Source organism: Elgaria multicarinata, chromosome 2, assembly GCF_023053635.1.
Source record: "Elgaria multicarinata webbii isolate HBS135686 ecotype San Diego chromosome 2, rElgMul1.1.pri, whole genome shotgun sequence".
Lineage (NCBI taxonomy): Eukaryota > Metazoa > Chordata > Lepidosauria > Squamata > Anguidae > Elgaria > Elgaria multicarinata.
Window position 1 is genome coordinate 121,964,276 of NC_086172.1, and position 24,976 is coordinate 121,989,251.

General features: G+C 40.2%; 1 protein-coding gene across 2 annotated transcripts in view; it reads left to right on the top strand.

Moving 5' to 3' along the window:
- CSTPP1 (centriolar satellite-associated tubulin polyglutamylase complex regulator 1) overlaps positions 1 to 24,976 on the top strand; it is a 124,631-nt gene that overhangs the window by 47,359 nt on the left and 52,296 nt on the right. For both annotated transcript variants that reach the window (XM_063117509.1, XM_063117510.1), the window contains one exon: positions 3,695 to 3,825. In XM_063117509.1, the coding sequence (XP_062973579.1) occupies positions 3,695 to 3,825 (131 nt within the window). The remainder of the gene's footprint in view (positions 1 to 3,694; positions 3,826 to 24,976) is intronic.

Sequence of the window (24,976 nt, forward strand, 5' to 3'; positions counted from 1 at the left end):
ATGAAGCTTATGCAAAAATAAACAAAAATAGCATACTAATTTAGCTAAAACATAGCCAGAGGTGTAAAATTCAATCTCAGGGCAAGATAACACGAGTCCCAAAGAAGTATTTTTATTTATCTTCAGAAGGTCCTTTGTTCTAGGTTTCACAGTTCTGGTATATTGGAATTCAAATAGGTATAACCAACCTTGCTATGCTCTTAAGGAAAGAGCATGCCCTCCTTTGTATAAGAGAGAAAGTGCTATTTCATCTACAGCATGTGTCCTCACAAGTGTTAGTGAAAATCAATCAAAAGTATTTGGTTACATTTCAAATAAGAGAAAGTACTTAATTTATGTAGATTTTAACCCAGTTTGAAGCCAAGTAAGAAGAAATAGATGAAATCCACTAGATTCCTACAGAGGCCTGTCTGCCAGGAAGCACAAAATTGAATGGTCTATTTAAAACAGGCTAATTATGAATGTCTTTTTGTACTCATTCTAGAGCAATGGTTGTTTGACGTGAAAGCTTATGCAAGATCTGACATTACAAAAATGTCTTTGGGTACAGAGAATAGCTTCTTTTCGTCAAGAGAAATGCCAGAGCTGACACATAGCAACCCATCCATATGGCTTTCTTGCCATCCATTCATTGGAGTCTTTTTCGGAGCCACTAGTGAAACACATGGGCACACCCCCCCATCCTATTTCATGTATTGTTATTTTCATCGATTCCATGTCTACGGGGTCCAACAAGTAAAATATTAACTGCAGTGCATTTAACTCCTCAGAATATGATGCTGGAAGTACAGTTCAAAATAAATTGGGACTATTTTGCCAATGTTATACCCATACCTTGTAGACTCAGGGCAGACCATTTTTTTAAAAAAATTAAGGATTATTCTTTTGCTTATATGGTGACATAATTCATGCCAAGGACGTGAATGGGCTGCCTCTAGCTAAACATTTTTGTGTGGAATGGCTACCATTTTAAAAAAAATGTTTAATGTTTTAATTTTTTGTAAACTGCCCAGAGAACTTCGTCTATGGGACAGTATAGAAATGTAATAAAATCATAATCATAATAAAAATACCACTGCCATCACCCTGCCCCAAGCTGCAATATCTGGAAGTAACATAATTGTTGTTTTTATTTTAGTTTTGCTATACCCTTAGTAAATGCACTGACTTAAACAGAGCTAGCACCAGACTTCTGGGTGCCCTTGGGCATGGTATCACCAAAGGCCCTGTTTTCCTCCCTGGTGTTGCCTCCTCAGTGACATATTTCTTAGGTACATCTCGTTCACTGTGTGGAGCTGCCTTTGAAAAGTGGTTGGAAACTTAATCTGGTCCAGAACGCTGCAGCCAGATTATGGACCAGGACTGGTTATAGAGAACATGTGACTTCCTTGTTACAACAGCTTCATAGGGCCTGTTCAGACAACACACTAAGCCATGGTTAGGGACACTAACCCTTTTGTAGTAAGTGGTTTAATGAGCATGGTTAAACCATGGTTGTGTAGCTACCATGGTTAGAAAAAAATGCCATTCACACAACACGCTAAGCCATCATGGTTAGCTCAGAATGCATAACTATAATGGCTTAGAGTGTTGTCTGAACAGGGCCATAGGCTATCAGTTCATTTCCAGGCAGAATTCAAAGGACTGATTATGACCTACCTATAAAGCCCTACACAATTTGGAACCAGGCTTTTTGAAAGACCACATTCTCCCATATATGTTTGCCCAGTTTAAAGATCGTTCGACAAGGCCCTTCTGTCTGCCCTGTCACTATCAGAGAAATGTTTGGTAGGAATGCAAGAGTGAGCCTTCTTAGTGGCTGCTTACAGACTATAGAAATCCCTACCAAGAGAGACGAGGCTCACCCCATCTTTGATGTCCTTCTGCCATTACGTCAAAGTTCTTACTTGGACAGACTTTTGGTTTTTTAGCTGATGTGTCAGTTTGCTGAAATAACTTTTAAGGTATGTTTATATGGGGATACCAAGTCATCTGCTCTGCCTCCTGAGGAATCTGTATAACGAACAAGTAGCAACGGTAAGAACAGACCACGGAACAACGGACTGGTTTAAGATTGGGAAAGGAGTACGGCAGGGTTGTATACTCTCACCTTACCTATTCAACTTGTACGCAGAACACATCATGCGACGTGCTGGGCTTGACGAATCCAAGGCTGGAGTTAAAATTGCAGGAAGAAACATTAACAACCTCAGATATGCAGATGACACCACTTTGATGGCTGAAAGCGAGGAGGAGCTGAGGAGCCGTATGACAAAGGTGAAAGAAGAAAGTGCAAAAGCCGGGTTGCAGTTAAACCTCAAAAAAACCAAGATTATGGCAACTAGCTTGATTGATAACTGGCAAATAGAGGGAGAAAACGTGGAGGCAGTGACAGACTTTGTATTTCTGGGTGCAAAGATTACTGCAGACGCTGACTGCAGCCAGGAAATCAGAAGACGTTTACTTCTTGGGAGGAGAGCAATGACAAATCTTGATAAAATAGTTAAGAGCAGAGACACCACACTGACAACAAAGGTCCGCATAGTTAAAGCAATGGTATTCCCCATAGTAACCTATGGCTGCGAGAGCTGGACCTTAAGGAAAGCTGAGCGAAGGAAGATAGATGCTTTTGAACTGTGGTGTTGGAGGAAAATCCTGAGAGTGCCTTGGACTGCAAGAAGATCAAACCAGTCCATACTCCAGGAAATGAAGCCAGACTGCTCACTTGAGGGAATGGTATTAAAGGCAAAACTGAAGTACTTTGGCCACATAATGAGAAGACAGGATACCCTGGAGAAGAGGCTGATGCTAGGGAAAGTGGAAGGCAAAAGGAAGAGGGGCCGACCAAGGGCAAGATGGATGGATGATATTCTGGAGGTGACAGACTTGACCTTGGGGGAGCTAGGGGTGGCGACAGCCGACAGAAAGCTCTGGCGTGGGCTGGTCCATGAAGTCACGAAGAGTCGGAAACGACTGAACGAATAAACAACAACAAATAATTTGAGTATAATTTTGAGTATAATGTTTTGAGTATAATTTGGTATATTATCTTGTATTTTATTGTTAGCCACATCGAGCACCCATTTGTGGAGGAAATGCAGAATTTAAATGTAATAAATAAATTTAAAATGCATTGGGCTGAGATAAAACATACTTTTGGAGGTCTTCCCTCCTCTTTCCCTTTATTGAGTGCCTTTTCATCTTTCCTTTTCTGAGATGAGATTTTCTAAAATGAGAAAAGGCTTTCCAGTTCACCACTACAGAATGTTATTTCTGAACAAAACACTCCATATTTACCTGTGAACAAAGTAGCAGATGCCTACATAATGTAATCTGGAAGCCAATGCCTGTATTATTCAAAGATAAAGTGATCTTAATTTTGGCCACCCTATAACTATAAATAAGAAAGTGTAGTTTCGGGCACAATATTTTCTAGATGTTCTTGTGGTTTTGGACATACTTAGCTATGGAATATATCTACTTATTAAAGGTCTGGAAATTAATCATATTAATGCATATAAATCCCTGTCTAGCGAGCAGATTATGCTAATAGTGAGTCAGTTTGATTTTTTTGTTCAAAATATGTAGATCTGTGGATGTTTTGGATGTTCTTTTAGTCAGGTACAGGATTTCTTTCTGGCTTGAGCTTCCTGTTACTGCAGCTGACACTAATATTTTAATTTTCTCTCTGTAGCTTTAACAGTGTGCGTCAAGGAACTCATATTTTGTTTCGAGAGTTCAACTTTGTCCAAGCTACACCTCATAATAGGTCATCCTTTCTAAGGACCTTCTGGCGATGCTTCAGAACAGTGGGGAAAAATGGAGGTGAGTCTTCTCAGGAAAAAAAAGCTCATGCTCTAGATATATATCGCTTGTACTCAGTAACTTGGTTCGCACATATCATTAACCCATAGTTTATTAAACCCATGGTTTGTTGCCTTATTCGGGGTTTGTTTTGCATATGATTGACCAAATCTTAGGTTTTTTGTTTCCTTCCTCCTTTGCCTGCTCTGTCCTTGTATCCCAAATGCATTTGCGTGACTGTAGTACTGGCATTTAGAGCTTCTGCTTTTTTAACCACTCTTGCCTGCTGTTTCTGCAGCCTGGTGAAACAGCCCATGAACAAACAGTTCTGGGTTCACACATAACAACAATCCAATGGGGTTGCTCTCATGGCACGACAGCCCACCATTTGTTAAATAACCCAGGTTGCAGCATGTGCAGGTTGCATGTGGCCACCATTTTCAATATGCAATTCCTGCTTGGGTCTTGTTCTGTGATGCAAACCCAAGGAGTATAGGTTATGAGACGATTAAACAATCCTCACATAACCTCTGTTTAACCCTCACAAAGCTCGCACTCACTGGGTTCACATGACATTAAAATGGCCAAGCAGGGGTATGCAACCTGGCACCTGCAGGTACCACAGCTCGTGGGATGAGTCTCAGCAGGTCACTGTATGAACAATTCAGACTTCTTGACATATTGACAAACCATAGGTTCACTTTCTGGGTTATTTGCCATTAATAAACCATAGTTAGTATAGCTGCATTCGCACATCACAACAACCCAGAACTCAACAACCCATGGGTTAAATAAATAATGGGTTAGCATTAGCATGTGTGAATTAGTGGCTGAATTTCTCATTCATTTGCACATTTTCTGAATGCCCTTTCACATCTATGATGTTTTAAGGAGCACATGCTCTTCAGTAATGTCTGGTGTTTTATGTTGATAGCTATATCTCCTTTTATTCAGAAAAGCCCTTTCTAGTCTTTATCTTTTCCATTGGCTTCTACTGGCTATTCTCTAAAAGTTCATGTAAAATGAGGCAGTAACTCCAGTGATGGAATTCTTAGGAGGCAGGTTGGCAGATCAAAGGCTGTCTTGTTCTATGGAAAATTAGATGTAGATCTGTTGAATTTGTGATATGCATAAACAGAAACACTATTTAATAGAAATTGCCATAAACCTAGATTTCAATCCTCTGGGTGCTGGGAGGGTGTGCCAGGTGCTATAAGATTTTTTGGATCTCCTCTTTTTTGGGTGGAGAGAGAGGTCTGCCCTCAGACAGGGATATTTGACATCTTAAACCTATTCTGTAAGTCTGAAGAAGGGTGCTCTGATGTCAGAGAGGACAAAAAATAGATGTTGTAGGATTGTTTTGAGAGATGCCATGGATCCATAGTATCTAAAGGCCTCATATTCCCCAACAGCCCTGGATTGCCATCCTTAAATTTGGCATAGTTTATTTCTATCCTGTTGGAATTAGTGGGAAGGAAACTGTCTTTAAAATAAAAAAGATTCTGGAACTGGAGATCCCTCAACCTCCCACTCTGCTGGCATGGGCCCTGTCTTGGTTTCTCTCTTTCCTGCTCCATAGGATTCCTCTCTCTGTAAGTCAACATATCTGAATTGAAACCAGTTGAGTCCTTTAATCCTTGTAGAATTTTCATCAGGACTTGCTTTTTGGGTGAATTTTTTTGTTACGCAGTGCTACACGTGTTCAGCTACATCTAAGATAGTTGAATCCATAGTGCATGTGAGTGCCACCATACTGAATGAAGCAATGTAGCAGTAATTTAGAGTTATGAATCTATTTAACATAACGTGGATTTGCTTGATAAATGTCTCTTGCTCAGAAAAGGTGCATAAAGCAAGAATTTTGGAGAATGCTGGTGTGTTTAGAGAGAGAAAGAGAAATGAAGGTTTCACAAGTATGACCCATTACAATTGTGCCCAGCCCTTTGCAAACCTAATTATTTACACCTTTTAAAAACAAAAATCTAAATGAAAGAAATGTTCTAAATGTTTTCTTTCCACTTCTTAATGCCCCTAGCTACTACAGGCGTATAGTATTTTGTCCAGGCAATTAAAACACATAATCATTAGCAGCATTCTTTAGTCGATTTCCTTGAATTATCATTCTATTGTATCTGTCGTACAATTTGGGGGTGGTTGTGGTTCTGCTATGCCAAACAAGGTTATATATCACATACTCCATTTTCAAAATCTAGTTCCACTTAGTATGCTTTCAGAGCTTGGATATTTGTTTAATTTTTTTTTCAACTGTTGAAAATTTGAGTTTGGAATTTTCTTCCTGCCATACTGGTTTGGGTTTGAGGCGGTGGAGTGGTGGTTTTGTTTTTAATGAATGGGGTGATGATTCCAGATGTCTTGTGGTATATCATAAAAGACAGTCGCAGGAAACATAAGCTTTAGTGATGTAATGCAAAATGTAAGACTGAAATGCTATTCTACTGGTTCTCTTCTCTTCATTTCAGCGAGGCATATGCTAGCTGAGAATAATAATAATAATAATAATAATAATAATAATAATAATAATAATAATATTTATTTCTTACCTGCCTCTTCGTCTGGATCGAGGTGGGGAACAAGTATAAAATACATAAAACTGAATTAAAAACAAAGTATACATTATTAAAACATTCTAAAAACATCCTACCATCCTAAAATTCCACTGGATAGGTGTGCCAGAATAGATCAGCCTTTATAGCTTTCTTAACAACTAAAAAACTGTTAAGCGTAGGATCTGAACAAGAAGGCACTAGAAACTATTTATTTTTATTATTGCATTTATATCCCGCCATTTTTCCTGCAAGGAATCTAGGCGAGGTACATACTCATCATCCTCTCCACTTTTTCCTCACAACAACCCTGTGAGGTGGGTTGGACTGAGAGTCTGTGACTGGCCCAAAGTCACCCAGTGGGTTTCCATGGCCAAGTGGAGACTAGAACCCGGATCCCCTGACTCCCAGTCCAACACTCTAGCCACTACATCACACTGGCTATGTGTTATTTCTGGAGGTTCATCCACATTATCAGGCTCTCATGGATTAGCATGCATAATCCAACTGATTTGAGGATTGTGTTATTATTCTGCAGGAGACAGACCCACTTGAAGTGGGAAAATTAAAGAACAAACTGTAGAGGTCTTTAACTTCTAGTGGCTAGTATGATTCACAATGTACGGATTCTGATTTGCATTCTTCAGGAAATACACAGTTGTATATTTTCCCAGGGCTGGCATCAAAGGTAGGCATGGTTGGTCACCTGCCAAATGCCCCCCCCCCAGCCAGGACCACTGACAAAAGCCCCCTGGAGTGCTCCTCCTCTTCATGGTTGCAACCTATTTGTTCTCCTGCCTCTGCTCTGACCCAGACAACAGCAGCAGTGAGAAGGAGGAGGAGCAGTTGCCACAGCCTACTTGCTTAATGGCTCTCTGCCTGTCAAGCCTGTCAGGCAAGCAAATGATAACAATAATGAGAGAGAAGATGAGGAGCTATAGCAGCTGGTAACAATGGGGGTGAGAAGGTAGACTTACAGCGGCGGGGGACCCATTGAGGATGTCTTGACCAAGGGATTGCAAAAACCTGGAGCTGGCACTGTATTTTCCTTCCAAAATCTATATGTGGGGAAACTGAGGAGGAGGGATACAGTTTTCTATATCCAGGAAACAGTTTGGATAATAGCTAATGATTTCTGTTCCGTCGTCATAGAGCGTCATCCGATGAGCATTTTATCACACGCTTGTTACTGGCCACTCATTGTTTTTCACGGGTTCTTTTGATGACGCCGTCCGTCCACCTTCCTCGTGTCTCTTGCTCCTTCTGGTCTTTTTTCTGTCATAAAATAAGACAGAAAAAAACTGGGTTTGGGGGCTATAGTGAAACCTGCTGCCATTTCCTGCTGTGTGCAGGAAAAGCAGCACGATAAAAACGCCGACTGAATGGGCCACGTGGTCGTGGCTTGCTTCGAGTTTTCCCCCTGTGAAGAAAGAGGAAGCTGTTCATTGCTATTGTGGGACAGCAGCAGGAGGCCAAGGCGACGGTGGGGAAATGCGATTCCCCCCACCCACCCCGTCTGATGACACTCATAGTGTCTCCTTATTTAAAAGCTGGTTCCTGTTTTCTGTCATGCTCTAATGTCATACTTGAGCATGGGTAATAAACAAAACTTCAGCATGCCTAAGAAACAGAATGCTGAAAAAAATCCGTGTTCTGGCTCGTAGGGAGATGCCCCATGGATACAGGAGGCTCTCCTCTTCAGGCAGTCTCTCTCCACAAGTACAGAGTGACAACTGCAGCGGAGGAGAGGGGCGTGGCTGGAACACTTCTCCTCATACGTTGCTGCTAATCTTTTTGTTTTTGAATGCCTGAACAGGGTTCTAGACTCTGTGCTAACTGCGGAAGCTCAGGTAGCAGTGGTGCCCAGGAATACTTTTTACAAGTTTAGGGTGGTACAGCAGCAGCGGCCCTATTTGGAGAGGGCGGAGCTTGCTTCAGTGATCCATGCATTAATAATATCCAGACTAGATTCCTGCCACACACTCTTGTTTTAGTGCATGATTCATTAAATGCCTGTGTTTAGTTGGTCTTGAACTTACTGTTTGACTGTTATACTAAGATCTCAATCAGGTCTCAATTGTGCATTATAGATTTATTATGAATTTCGTAAGTCACCTTGAGAGGTCTCTTTTGTCCTATCGGTGACCTATAAGAATGAATAAATGCACATCTTTTCTGAAGGTTCCAAGTTGAGATTGTCTATTACACTAAGGAAGGACCTTCTCTATTAACCACCTCTACATGGTGGTTTATTCCTCGCGTAGTACACCTGTACAAGCCTGCCTGAGCTCTTAAGGTCATCTTCTGAGTCTCTGCTCTCTGGCCCTTCAATAAGAGATGTTAGCTTGTTGGGTACTATTGCCAGGTCCTTTTCAGTAGTAGCTCTGCACTTGTGGAAATTTCTCCCTCAGGTTTTTAAGAGAACTTTCAAAACATTTTATTTCTAAACCCATTTGATTAAGTGCTGTGTTTTGAAGAAGTTTTACTATTAAATTTAAGGGGTGTCATGTAGCCACTTTCAGAAGGCAATGTGCCCTGAAAAGCTATTTATACATTAAATAAATTTATGTCAAAGATATTTCTGCTGTCTTTCTACGAAATGGCATTCAAGGCAGTTTAAGGACCCGTTCAGACAGCACTAAACTATGGTTAGGCTGCTAACCCTTTTGCAGCAAATAGTTAGTGAGTGTGTTTAAATTGTGTTTATGTAGCCAACATGGTTAGGAATGGTTCACACAACATGCTAAGTCATGATTCACACTACACACTAAGCCATACTATTTAGCTCAAAATACTTAACCTCTGTCGTCCGAACAGGGTCTAACATATATCATCATCATCATCATCATCATCATCATCAAAAAGAGCATCAAATAGAAATAAACATAAACCATCATACAGAAAGAATAAACCAAGTCAGCAATTAACAAATTCAACAGATAAGCATGTTGAATTAAAGCAAACTACAATAAATAAAATTAAACTACCAAAGGACAGATTTGTCTAAAACATGAAGGATAATAATGAAGACATGAGACGGATCTCATTTGGGATGGAGTCCCACAGCAAGGCCCCAGCACAAAAAAGGCTGTCTCTAACATAGCCACCAATCTAATTTCTGTAGGTGAGGGCGCCAGAGGAAGGTCTCTGATGATGATCTCAGCTCCTGGACTTGTGGGAGCAGACAGATCTTCAGGTAATTAAAGTTACGTATCGCATCATGTGTTTAACCTGAGTGCTGCTGAGGGCTAATGAATGTGAGCGAAGTTTGGTAGCTAGACATGCTTTTTGTTTGCCTCTTAACTTTCTTAGAAAGATGGCCTCGGTGGAAGAGACAATTTAAAATGTGTTATATTAAAATGATTTAATATATATTTAAATGACCTAGGCTTTTCACATCTGGGAGAGGTGGCAGTGAAAAAAAAATGGCCTGGAGCAGACTTTCAGATCTCACGTAGAACTTGAATCAGAAAGGGGATGTTTTAATATGGCATTTTGTGGTAAGCATCACACTTTGTACTGGAAATGGGGGGATTCCACTCAGATCTTGGAAATGCAGCGAAGGACTGAATCACAGATTAACCAACTTGCCAGATGCTGCTTCTGTACATAGGAAACACTGTTTGCTGTTTGTTGTTCGATCTTGGGATAAACATGCCATGACTTGGAGAATGCACATTCTTTGCTCAGAGCCTTCTTGGTTAAGCCCAGGAGGCACATTGAGCCATATATGCTAAAAGTTGCAAGACGATGCATGGACAAATGAATCCCTCTGACTGACAGAGAGTGATTTAAAATATGACTAAGCTAAATATTTATTACCTTTGATCATTTGCTTACAGAAAGTAATAAATGAAGAGCAATCACAAAGCTGCCGCTTCCACTGCTCTCTTTTTTTTACTTCCCCCCCCTTTTTTTTTTGCTGCCAGTTGGCTTTTACTTTGGTGCAACAGGACATCTGGGCAGCCTGGCGTCAGCAGCTGCTTTTACTTTGCATCCTGAAAATCACCCCCGCCCCGGTGCTACATTTAATGTTAGATGGGCAGCCCTTTCCTCCTCTTGCTGTTTATCTTGGTCAATATAACTGAACTGAAAGTTCAGTGCATAGAATGGAACAAAACGATAACATTGCCATGTACAAACTAGATAAAACAAATTGGTCGTATATGTGTGTCTATTGTGGGGTTCACACTAATTTTTTTAGTGGCATTCTGCAGAGCTTTAAAACTTGGACTGTTCCAGGGTATTCTGAACCATGAAGTGGCCCGATCACATGTCCTCCTTACTGTCAGATACCTATCTGTAAAATGAGACCAGTGTCCTGGTTCACAGGGTTGCTTGGAGAACAAACTAAGCATGTTTTGTAAATAATGAGAATTAAAAATGTATCAATCATGATAATCGGGTGGCATAAAAATGTAATAATAAATAAATAAATTGAATCCCACATTGTGGAAGAGCAGGTATCATTCCATTTTATATTCCATTGCAGGCATTTTTAATCTCCTTCTGAAAGAGTTTGTGCTGTGCATACGAACTTTCCAGAAAGAAAGAATTGTGATCAAACAGCCTTGTCTCATTTCTGCTTTGTCTTCAGTTGACCTTTGGAATCTAGGTGACCTGTTCTTTAGAGTTTGTTGTCTGTTCCCCAGGACTGTTTAATTAAAATTGTATTTCCTAAGTATAAACAGTTCCTCAAGGATCTCCTGCGGCATTTCATGAGGTCAACACGTGCCTCTCCCAACCCCTGTGGCTTGCAAAGCTTGGGGATTCTCTGGTTTTAATTATTATATTTTTCTTTTAGTATTCTTCAACCAATCCAATTAAATGCATTTTACTTTGAGAAACTCTTTTTTTGTCACATGGAGAGGAGGCAGTCTCAATCAGGACAAATACCATGCTGATATTTGGAATGATTCAGAAGTAAAAAATCCCCCAGAGGCACAACCTTTCCAGAATTAATTACCATCAAGTTGCACTAATGTCAGTGGCGAAGAGTTAAACGTGCCCTTAACTCTCCCATTGAAACCAAGGGGCGATAAAATACATTGGATGAATTTTTGTGCCCCTAGTTTTAACTTGATGCATTTGGTTCTGGCGTACTATTTTTTCTTTACAACCTTGCTGTGGTTTTTTTTGGCCATTTCTTTTAAATCCTTCACAGTCCCTTGGGGGGGGGCACCTTTTGTTTTGCAAGGAGCTTTAAGTGAATATGCATGCCTTGGTTTGCTGATTGTGCAGAGAAAGGTGGATTCAAATGAGTGCTTCTGTATTGTTGTATGGGCCAGAAACCCCCACAATCTTACACTCTATTTAGTCTTCCATCAATGAATTAGAAACCAAGAGTTCTAAGCCTTAGGCAGAATCCAATGGGGCACTTAACACCCCTGCCAATTCTCTTGTGCCCTGCCAATTCCCATCCACAAATGGCACCCACAACTTGCAGAAGGGAGATTTAGTGATTCCGGGGACAACCAGAAATGAGTGAAAACGTTCCTTTTTGGAATGGGGTAGGTTGGTAGAGTTCATATAAGGGAGCTCCACCAACCTGTCCCGATGCAGAAATTAGCATTTCTACTCATTTCAGGGCTTCCTCTGGGAAGTGTTAAATCTCTGTTGTGCACGTGGTGGGTCCAGCTTATACAATGGAATTGGAACCTACTGCTTGTGCAACAGAATCTATGGGGCGCAAGGGAATCCGTGGAGTTGTAACTGCCCCGTTAGATTCTTCCCATTAATTGGAAGTTGGGAAGAAATCAATTGCCCTTGATAAAGAGAAGAATCTTGAAACATGTTGGGAACTATAAATTTAGTATAGCTGTCTTTTGTTTTATTTTATGTTGCACTGAATTCTCACAGGCACAACTGGGAGAGACTAATTTCTCATAGCCACACCCCCGCAGGCTTAATCATACACATCATGCCAGCCCTCTTAACCACAATTAAATTGTTGATAAGAGTTTTTATTTTGGTCTTGTCTGGCATTCAACAATAGGACACACTAGACCAAGGGTAAGATAGTAACACAACTAGGAACTATCTGGTTGGAAAAAGAACCAGAAGAGGGAACATGTTTAAGATGTCTAATTGCTCTTCTCCTCGACTGTCCTGTTAACTCCCCAATGCCTTACGTTCCTCTACTCATGACTACACTGATAGGGGCACCCTCATCTCCCCCCCCCCTTATCTAGTAAATTTCCCAGGCACCTTTTTATACCTTCATTATAAAATAGAAGGCCCCTAGCCTAACCCACTTCCACCCAGCCCCAGACATTAGACAGATATTAATTGGCAGGGGGGAGATACCATCTCTGCTGGCCAAGATGCTGCTGTTGTCTCTCTGTACTGTCTCACTGTGGCAGCAAATGAGAAGCAGGTGTTAGATGGTTACAAATGTCCTCACCAGTTTCTCTGCTCTTTTAGCTGTCGTATTCTGTTGCTGCTGGTTTCTGGGATTGTTGGGCTGACTAGATGAACAATGTCCAATTCTGATGTGAACGGCCTCAAATAATCCAACCTTAACATAACTGCCATAAGGCAGAGATCACACTGCTACCAGCTACCAGCCACTCACACGCTAGTCTCTGGCCGTTTCTACACCTGCCTTTTCCCCCAGGATCGTCCTGGTGCATAAAAGGGCATGTCTACACCTACGGGTGTAGAGGGAAGGATCTCGCAATATGGTGATCACGAGATCACGCAGTAGTGGCACGCAACTTCCAAGGAGGACATTGTGGCCGCCAGTTGTTGTTGTTTTGACTGAAAAGGAGCACTTGAGCACTCGTACGAAAAGTAAGTTTTTTAAAAATAATAATAATCCCACTCCCCCCATCCCACCCCCGATGGGCACAGAGCTCCTGAAGAGCTCCGTGCCCGGTTCCCGGCTCCTCGCAGTTACTCGCAAGGAGAGGACAAACCGGGACAGCCGCCCACACGTCCCGCGGTCTTGGGATCATCCCGAGACCGTGGGAAGAATCGGAATTAAAGGGTAGTGCGATATCCCGGGGCAAGCGAGGGATCGTCCCTCCCTGCTCCCGGGATGCCTTGTGTGTCATGTGGACGCACAGGGACGATCTCCGGGATATCACCCCATGTAGATACGCCCTAGATGACTCACAGGGGATCCTGGAAGCAGGCAGGGACGATCCCTCCATTTTCCTGGGATAATCCTTAGGTGTAGAAAGGGCCTCTGTCTCTCTCAAATTAGTAACCAAGGCTTGGGGAGAAGATGGAGAAAACCTCTCGACCACTGATGTTCCTCTTGCAAAGCCTGCCATCATTAATGATGCCAAAGGTTAAAGGCCAAAGGCCAAGAACCCTTTGGCTCTTGTCCTTCCGCTTGCATCTTTGCCAAAGCACTGTGATGTCCTGCCATGCACATTTTTTCTAGTATAATGCTTTACTATTTGTTATTTTCTTTTGGCTAGTTGCCAGACCAAATTACAGACTTTGTATCAGATCCATCTCAGTTTTTCAGCAGAGAGTTTTACAAGAACCAACTTTAAGCTACTCTGTTGTAGAAATCCTAGGAATAAAATATACCTGAGATTATATAATATGGAATAGGAATTTCCAAATTTAGTCACATTGGAGGTGTTCAAAGTAGTTATTTCTTCCATTGCTTCATTAAAAAAATAAGTTGCCATGAAATCTAGCACACAGTTATTCATGTTTAAACCTGTTGAAACCAATTGGGTTTAAATATACAAAACTGTGGTCTAGATTAGGTCATGGTAAGAAATCTAAATTTTTACCTTTTAAGTGTCAATGGTTTTTTTACTGCATGTTTGTTGAAATTAATGGTAAACATAGAATATTTTAAAATAATAATAATATGTGAATTATTCTTTGGGCTACATTCAATGTTATGTAAACAGACCTCCGTTGCTGTGATGGGACTTCCCCTTTTCCTCCCTGCAATCCTGACCTGCCCCCCAAATGTGCTCCAGAGGGTCCTCCAATCCTCCAGAGCACATTTGGAGGTTGCCCAAGGGGCTGAAGGGGAAGGGGCTTTCCGTTCTGCAAGCGGTGCCTATTCCACTGGCTGGTTGCTGCCACTGGATACAACCCTTTATTTTTATTTATTTACTGAATTAAATGCATACACGGTTTCATCACAAGCCTTATTCAGTGGTACCCTGGAAAAGTAATTCTTCCAAAAATATGTATTTCCATTTTAGAATACCTCTCAAAAATCATTCTGTATCAATACTTGTGTTTTTAAGTACTTCTTAAACTGTCTAGAAAGGAGGTAAATAGTCAAAGGTTTTCAGATGATACCAAAATATTCAGGAAAGTAATAGCTAAAGGTGTCTATGAAGTGTTCTAGAGGAACCAATGCAAATTGAGCAATGGTATAGGAACAAAATGGAAGGAAGTTTATAAACAATGTAACACACTTGAAGGCAATTGATTCTATTCATATTCATTGGCTATAGCAACTCAGGAAAGAGTTCTTGGCATCATAATAGTGAGTTGAAACTGTCAGTTTAGTACACAAATGAGAGACAAATAGATTTATCTAAATTTGGTATATATATATATGTATATATATTCTGGAACAATAAATTCCACGGTTTTGCCTGCCCATTTACTTTTCCCCTCTAATTATTAATTACTTTGAGTGGCTTTTTTGTATTTTTATTTTTTTTGCTTACTTTTTTAAAAAATGTTGTTTATGTGCTGCCATTGTGAAAATGGCAACTATGACTTAGAGTTGTGCTCCCATGTAGAGGACTTTGAGTGTCAAGAGTGCTGAGTCAGCAAACTTGACATGGAGACCTTGCCAATTGTTGCTAGTCCAAATGGCAGATTAAGATTAGCACTCGTGTCACAGACCAAAAGAGTGACTTGCAAAAGAAGCCTGCTCAGCTTGGCACCACTTCTTCTTTCAGCTTCTTTTTCCTCCACCTCTAGTTTAATTTTCATTATATAAATAAATCCGTTATGAGGGAACCTTTGTTCTGGATGCAGAATCCTTCAATGCTTATAAAATGGATTGAAAATACAGTTTAACGTAAATTATATTGGTCTGTTATATGTTTGGTTTTATAGTATTAGAACAACTGAGAGGCTAATCCTTTTTACTGTGATAAGGGACAAATAACTGTTTGGATCCAAAGGTTCCATTCCTCCAATGGAAGGAAAGAACCTTGGGATGTACTATTTCCCTGAAGCAAAGGAAAATACCTAAAAATGCTTCCATGAGTTTCAACTTAAGTAGCTATCCCCTTCTTTGCATTAATTAACTCTGCACAGCTCTACACAGATTTAATGCCTCTGTCCAGTTATAACAACTAGTAGATTTGCTTTATTGTTAACTTAAATTTATTTTCAATATATGCATTTAATCAAACGCCGCTCAATAATATATTTAGCACAACTGAGGCAGCAGAAAATACTCTTATCAGGAAAAGACACCTGTAGACAACTTAGTCGGCAAATACATTAATCTCAGTAAATATACATTCCTCAAGATCATGCTTGAATCATTAAGAGAGCAGCCTCTGCTCATCAAGCCTCTGCAGGGCAGAAGTAACGATGGTGCCATTCATGAGGTTTCTTTCCTCTCTGTAGGACTTCCCCCCCTCTTTAAACACAAACTTCCCTCCCATTCTGAGCAATGGAAGGGAATTAATTTAGACCAGCTCCATGGCTGATCAAAATGTTTCCCTGTGTTGGGGGTGCGATTGGGGGGCTCCCCTCCCTGCCCACTGTCATATCCTGAAAAACCTCTTCCCTGCCATCCCTGAGGTTGGAGTTCCAATCTCAGGAAGAAAGTTGCATTGAACAATGTTGAACTTACTTTTGAATAAAACCTGTACAAGAAGCCCAAAATGTTTTACAAACACAGGCTGCTATTTTTTATAATGTTTCTCCACCAGAAGCAAGGAAAATTTGGTTAGTAAAATTTTGTGATTTGGAAAATAGATACGTTATAGATGTCGGGTAGAGGGCATGAAATCTGTAAGATGACATCTCCTGGATCCTAGTGCCTATTCTGGCCTGTTAGATTTCTTTATGGATTTCTTTATATTTATTGCATTTGTACTGCCCGATACAGTTCTTTGAGCTGTTCACAAAACAAATCTTAAAACTATAGCATGTATTAACATAATAGAACGTGTGTGTGTGTGTGTAAAATAGAAGTTTAAACCAAAGAATAAAATAAAAAAATAAAGTAAAAGCCAGCAGCAGTGTAAAGATCTAAAATGCACTAAGACATTTTTTTAAACTGAAGCCGGTCTTTACTTGGCACCAAAAAATATACAACATAGACAACAGGTGAGCCTCTCTGGAGTGGGCATTCGGCTACTGGGATGCCACCATTGAAAAGGCCATCTGCTTAATAGCCACCCACCTCAGCTCATTTGGCAGAAGCACCTAGAGAAGGACTTCTGAAGATGATCTTACAGTCCAGGTAGGAAGGGAAAGATGCAAATTTAGCAACAAATAAGAATTTAGCATATTCTGTATTCTGCCTCATTAATGTTTCAAGTCTATAATATAATTCACTAGAATTATAAAGTGGAATCATAAAAGGTAGTTGTAATTGTGACATGTTATTAAATTTTTGATAGCTTCAGAAGTGAAACCCAATGACAGTTGGAATTAGTAAAGAACAGCCTACTAAAATGTACTTTCCACGAGCAGAAAGGGGTAATGTTGTGTTATTGTAATATTTACAGAAATGGGGGAAATTCCCTAGCTAACAAAGAGATACATTTGGCATCAGTAGGTTTTGTTTGACTAAATACCTTTATGAAACAGATTTGCTTGTGTTGCTCTCAGTTAGAACAGGTCATGAGTAAAATGTCAGTTATTTGAAAAAGAAGACACCTGTTAGGTGTAACATCTAAAACACTTTTATATCTTCACCAAATAAAACTTTTAATTAAGGAATTTATCTCCCTGGAGTGGAGGGGTGAATTAGTTTTTCTTTCTTCTCCGAAGACAAAAAAAAAAAATCATCATGCTAAAAGACTGCATTATTTATTTCCATTAACACTGTTTTGCTGGTTTGTTAGAAAAAGTGCTATGATTTACTTAATATGTAAAATTAAAGCAGAGCAAGGAAAAAGTCCGTGGAGATGTCTGTTGTCTCAGAACACTGAATTTCCAGTCCCTTGAAACTTCTTAACAGGCTTTCGTATCTTTGGATAGCATCCAGAAACTCTATTGAAGGTTTTTGGTAAGCCCCTTTTCACCCTGCTAGGCCAGGTATACAGCTGTATACAGCTTTTGTGTACAGCTTTCAAATATGGAAATGGTTTGCCATATAGCAATGAAAGGGTGCTCATTCCATCTTGTTCTCGCCTCTGCCCATCTTTTCAAGGGTAGTTTTGTAAGAATGATTGACTTCTTGGGAAACAGCAGGAGAATGCCTTTGGGAAAGTTATATTCCACACCCGAAGCTCATAAGATCGCAATGAATCCCAGGAAGGAGAGTCTTTGCATTTATTTTCTTGGGGTTTCTCTCCCACCCCTTTAGCCTTTATAAATAATAACTGAGCAAGAATTTCTTACTGACTAGCAGTGTTTGCATGAACCCTTTTAATGCAAGGCTGACGAGTTCTGAATCTAGATCTCTTCTACCTACATTAAATAGTATATCATTGAGCAGTAGAAATTGTTTATTCGTTCTGACTCACTTTTCTATTCTCTCTCAGAATGCACTCAGGGCCAAACTAGATAATATATTAAATGTTTTATCTTATTTGCATAGCTTAAATATTTTCTTCAAGAATTAGCTCTGCCCCTTCCCCAAGCTGGATCGGCATCACAGGAAGAGGGTTTAATTCTTTCCAACTGTGCCGAAGTTCCAACAATAATCATCACTCTGAAGTTGCTATTTCTCCTGAGAAGGAAGCTGGAAGGGATACATTTTTTTAAAAAATTAAAGATATGCAAATACAATCTTACAATTGTTGTATCCTCTGGTTTGGCCTTAAAACAGAGGGAAGTCGTTTCACAGCCCATTCACAGATGACTGTTTTTAGCCTTTTCTATCCATTAATTTTCTGGCTGAGTGTGTCTGGTTTGTAGAAGACAAGAGACCTATCTTGGTCTCTCCTGGATTTTCTGTATAGTCTTCCCAGAGCAAAACCACTCTGGAGGACTTTAGCTAATGGCACATCTTCCAACCCAAGATATGAGCACTTTCAGCACCCGTTTTAAAATAGACATATTCAACTCAACTAACATTTAATAATGCTTTTTACTCTAATATGGTGCTAATGTACTGGGAAACTCCATGCAAAACCATTCAAAATCCCCATTGCATCTCCCTTAAAATACGGCATTTTAAGAGATGATGTTCCAATTTATAATCTCTTTTCCCTCCTGCCTCCCTTTTGGAAGGCTAGGAAAGATATCTGCATTACTTCTGAATGACTAATAGTACTAGTTAAATACTATCCAGCTTTTTCTTAGTTAATAAATATAACAAAACTTTGTACAAGCAGCAACTAAACATGGTTACTAAGGAAAAGAAATCGACCTGTGGAACAATATCTGTCCCAGAAAGAATGGGCTGCTTTCATCCTTTCTCTTCCATTGCCTTCCTGTTATTGGAAAGGCGTTGGCTGATTATGTAAGTTGCTAACTTGATGCATTATATTATTGCTGCTTATATGCCCTAGTGGTGTAGGAGGATTCATGTTAAAGCAGACGAGTTGTGACATGTTTCATTTCTTATTTCTGATGGTGACAAATTATTCAATCCATGCAAGTAAGAGAAAATGCTCAAGTAATGTTATACATAGCACATATGAGTTTTCACTTAGGAAGAATGAAAGATGTCAAAAGTTGTGCTTGCTTAGGCTATATGTTGGTAGACAAGGTGTGGTAATAAGTACAGGAGTAGGAGTTGGGAGTGCCTGAATTCTAATTCTTGTAGCCTGCATGGCCTCAGGCAAATAATTTAAACATGTTCTTAGGTTACTTCATGTGTAATCTGGGTAGCATGTATTGAAGTCTTGCATCCGTGGTTTTTGGTGTGATACTTGAGACCACTTATATATATATATATATATATATATATATATATGTGTGTGTGTGTGTGTGTGTGTGTGTGTGTGTGTGTGTATTCCCAGATATCAACATATTTGTGGTTTAAAAATGTAGGTTGCATAGTTCAGTGTTTGCATAAAATGATACCTAGTTTATTTCTGTCAAAGGCATTTCATTCTTTATGAACAGAAATGGAATGATTTTAAATAAAACCACATTTAAAAAAAATACTATTACATAGGTGTATTACTTGGTGAGGAGAAAAGTCCAGTAATTGATAAATGGATCCTTTTATGCTAAGTTTTTATCCATATAGATTTGCTTTCTGCTTTCAGTAATAGACAAGGTTAAAGAATTGACAGGTTCCATATATATCTGTGACTCAGGGCAGCTTTATATTAAGGGGAAATCATGTTGCTTACTTGGGGCATTTGTGCTTCCTGCTTTTTGGTGCGATTGTTATGGGCTGCATTACATGGATGGAGAGGGGTGACCATGTGCTCTGTTCATTTCCATTGAGGCAGCGCCATCTAGTGGTGAAAGATCCCACTTTCTCCTATATATTACCTTTAAAAATAGTTCTATTCATGATGGAATTTCCAGCGCTTGCCGCAGGAGACGTCCTGGTCATTCACAATGTCATTTCAAAGACCCACAAACTTTCCTGAGGGTCCAATCACGAGTGTGCAATAAATCACTCATTTAGAGGAGCTCTTAAACTGAAAGGCTAGAAAATTGCAGGCATAGTGCCCAGATGTATTGTCTACTTAGAGACCTAGCAAATGTTCTTTAGAATGAGCAAGCCATTGTTTTTACCTTTTACTTCCTTTCAGTCATGGCACAATGTAGTTAGAAAGTTAGTTTTCAGAAGTATCAGATGACCAAATTGATAATAATTACAGAGAAAAAAGTAGAAATAATCACAGTGAAAATTACCAAGTAAAGGGGATTAGCCAGGTGTTGCTCAAGATTCAGTAACAACACTTGATTTTCATCGCTTTGCCTGGTTCAATCAAGTTTTTTTTTTAAGAGTAGGAAGAATGTTACGGTAATTACCTATGAATAGGTGGTAGGTTAGGAAAGGTGAGGTGGTTACAGCCACCGTGGATGAAACTTGTTGGCAATAATTAGCACTTTTCTTATTCCTCTCCCAAGTCTTAGATAAATTGACAAGTACTCTTCTGGAAGAACATCTAGAAAAGACTGCAGCAACAGTATCTCATTAAGAACATAGCAACCCAAAAGCACATTTGTTGTTGCCTTAGGGCTGTATCTCATGTTGATTTCTGTATCCAGGTACAGATACCCGAGTGCAAAATGAATGCACACCTCATCAAAAATGAGAATGTACTCATATACAATTAGGTATATGTCTCTTTTAAAATGCAAGTGGTGACAAGACAAAGGCTGGGCTGCTACGCTGAAGTTTTTTAGCATCTCATTCTGTAACTCTCACTTGTGTCAGAGTGTGCACGTTTGCATACCTCGGTACAAAAGTTAAGTGAAGTGCTTATCGTCTTATCCTCTCTTGTAGTACTACTCAATCTTTCTAGCAAGTGTGCCAGACGTCAAGCCCAAACTATGAGATGTTGTCACAGCATTGTACACTGCAATTCTTGTGCAGCTCTTAATGCCGTCTATTCTACTATAGAGAATTCCTCTATTCTACTGTGGCAGGGAGAAGTAATGCAGTTCTGAAGATGCAAACATTGACTGTATGCCAGGGGTGCAAACCCTGAAACCTGGGGGCCAAATTTGGCCCTCTGAGGTTTCCTAGAAGGCTATACCCCCCCCTCCACTTTCCCAATCATTTGGTGGTTTCTTGGCTTTTGTGCATCCCCTGCCTCATTCTAAAAGGTCAAAATGCTTCTCCTAAGGCTGAATTACAAGCAGTAAGAGTTTTCAACTAAATTATGCTGCTATTTGGGGGAAGGGGGCAGTTGGCCCTGCCTCTTTTGCCTTTGGCCCCAACCACCACTGGAATGCACCCCCTGAAAACTCCTCTGAAATGGAATTCAGCCCTCTGGCTAAAATAGGTTTTGCACCCTTCTTCTATGCCTAGGTGTGCCTCAAGTTCCATCTGCCATCCTTTCCTGTGATATATGTGCCCCCCCATGATCTATTGGAACCTTCCCTAACCTGGTACCCCCTCAGGTATTTTGGACTTCACTCCCATCAGCCCAGCCAGCATGCCAATTGTCAATGGGAGTTGAACTCCAAAATATCTGGCAAGCGCCAGTTTGTGGAAGGTTGATCTACCTGTATTATTTCTCCAGGTTTACAGCTATGTAAACAGCCCAGAGAGCTTCAGCTATGGGGCAGTATATAAATTTAATAAATAAATAAATAAATAAATAAACAAACAAATAAATATCCTTATCACTAGTAGATATTCCCAGCATTGATCGGGTCCCCAAATAACATTAACCCGCTTCCCTTTGCTTATTGCTGATGCTGCTCCTTGCTGCTCTCCTGAGGAGTAGCGTCACTGAGGAGTGGAGGGAAATGCTGCTCAGTGCTCACAGGCATGCTGGAATGTGTAGCCATTTCAGAGACCTTGTTCAGGTACACATTAACCCCTTAGCTCCAGGTTCAGTGACCTGTAGCCTGAGTTCTGCTAACATGCTCCACATCCAGAAGGTTTCAGAGCGGTGAGCAACAAATAGAATAAAAGAATAAAGCACAGTATTAAAATTATTAATTTTAAAGCCCCATATTCTCTGAATTTCATTTCTTAACAAATAACTTGCTAAATACCAGTCTAATTATTTGTACAGACACTCCTGCCCTTCCCTTGTACTCAATCTTGATAGTCATCAATTAAACCAATGAATTCAGACTTGCAAAATTCCTCTCACCCGCTCGCCTGAGGTAAATAATTTTTATGAGTGCTAAACTATAATTAGTATGTTCGTTATCATCAAGGTTATGACAAAGTGTGGGCACATAAATCTGTTCACGTTGTAGTAAATTTCAAATGTAATTGTGCAATTCTAGAAAAAAATGGATCCTTTCTTTCCTGGATGCCCTGCAGTTCCTCAAGGTCTTCTGCTAGGTTTGCTTCATCTGATATACGTGTGTGTGGTGATTTAATCTGGGCTCTTCCTGACTGGGTTTGATTCCACATAAGTATTTTCTGGAAAATCTCATTAGGTTTGCATTGGCGTAGGTAGAACATTTTTTCTTTGTGCTGTGGGTTTGTTCTGCTATTCTGGATAAGTACGCGCACTGGTCATGCTTGCAGAAACATTTGGGTTTGTGGGAGGGGCTGACCAAAGCAACAGCAATATAGTTTTGAGGATGTTTCCTAAACAAATGAACTTGTAATATTGAATCACACTTTCCCTCAAGGTTGTTTCCGGATGTTCGTTTGAGAGCTGGAACTACTGAGATTCTCTGACTGTAACTGTTGCACTATTATGATGACTTAATAGATTTTGCACATTCACAAAGTGTTACATGTGCCTGCTTGGAGAGCAGGGGTATGTTGCTGGAGAGCACTAGTCTGTCATCATTTTGTGTGTCACCTCATGAGTTGTCATGACTAAAAAGGTTCCACTTTGTTACCACTCTCTATCCCCTTTTTTCGAAATAATCTAGGACAAAATTCACATGAGAAAGTTCTGGCTAAATGCTTTGCTGAAATGGACAAGGGGGTGTCCACCCCTCTATATGCTGACATGCGCTCTGCAGAAATTGTTAATGTTCAATCTTCCTCTGGCTCCGAAGAGCCCTAAGCTTTCTATGAGGAGCCCCGAGATTTCATGTGTCCTACACAAGAAGTACTCCTCCAAAAGGGCGAGGGGAGAGTGACGACGTATACGCTAGCACCGCCCATCCATCACTATGCCCATGAGTATTGATGGGGTTATTTAATTATGATGCTTCCTGTTAGACAGGCAATTAGCAGAGAAAAATAAAAAATAAAAAACGGAACGAGCATTTGTCAATGCCACATGCACACAGGGCTATCTTAGTATAAAAGGAGACCACACTCTTCTTTAGTGAAGAAAAGATAAAATAGTTTACTCACAATATTCTTGCATATAAGAGGCAGGTACAGCGTAAGGTTTCAAAAGGAATTTGTTCAATCCATTTTATGTTCTATTACACAGGCAGAAGCAAAAGAGCAAACACAACACATGTGCTTCCAGCAGTTGTGTGGTGGTGGAGGGAGAAAGGAGAGCAGCAAATATTGATAGCTGGTTGGCCACTGTGTGAACTGAACTAGATGAACCATCGGTCTGATCCAGTGTGGCACTTTTTATGTTCTTATTGAAGATTATAGAGCTCCTGTGGCCAACATTCTCATGAATTAACTAACTGCAACACTGCTCCCTTCCAGTAACTTGCAGATGAGGTTGCAATATTCCCAACAAGTATAAAATTTTGGGGCGAGGATAACTACAGGGCGCAACTGCATCTTTGCCACCCAGTCACCATACTCATAGTTATCCCTTTGCACAAAGACCTCCCAGGGTTCCCTCTCTGTCACTATAACCAATTCCGCACTGTATCTGCCCCTTTTTATGCTACTTTCGTCTTGCCACAGGCCCAAAATAATGGTTCTTTGGGCATCTTTAAACGAGCAATTTATAGCACTCTCATGGAAATTAGCAAGTCATTTTGATGACAATGTGAGTCTCCTGAGTGTCTCCCACTCCGTCCTTTGGTTATTCCATTTAAAAATAAATTTTGGAAAACCCGATTCTTCTGAAATATGTTTGGAGTTCCTGCCGTGTGCAGTCGGAGTTGTGCTACAAAACGCCAACTAGGGGGTGCTGTCCCTTTGAACTATATGAGCTGGGTGTGTGTTAAATTACAGGTCACGTGGTCACTTTTCTCTTCCCGTGTAATTCAGCTTGTTTCAAATGCGGAAGAGAAGCAGGAAGCAGATGACGGCATGGAAACATGATTTCCCTTTAATTTAAAGAGCTTGTTTGTGTCCATTAACCAAAGCAAGAGCTTTACAATGCTCTGTACCTTCTCATTCTATTTAAATATGTTTCGTTTTTCTTTGCAAGCAATGGCGTGAGCAAAACCTCTACCTTGATTAAAATTTGTTAGCCCCACCTAGGGTCAGATAAACTTTGCTTTGGAATGTAGATTTGTTCAGGGTGGAAGTCCCATTATGTTTATTTGATTTACTTCCAGGTTGATTCTTTTTATGTCTGGGTCTGCATGGACTATTAACTTATCTAAACTTTTAAAAATGTCCACACACTCCTTTTTCCCATGGATGACCAGGGATGCGAAGTAGGAGGGCAAATTGTTCCAAGGCCGTACAAGGCTGAGAGATGTATTCATTTATATAACTAATATTAGTTGCTAAATAAGGTTGTGCCTGTTACATTTTGTCTCTTTAACAGCCAAGCTAGCATGATCTGGCCATTTGAGTCAACTGAAAGAAACTATATAATCTCTCCTGGATCTGATGGAACCAGGGACAATTCCCAGTATTCCCAGTATGCAGGCCAGCTGGAGTGCTGCAGTGATTCCTTAGTTGAGAAATGTAAGTAGGGACAAACTACAGCTCTGAATGGAAGGGAGGAGATTTAGGCCCCAACACTGTGGTCTTTGAAGTAGGATGAAAATAG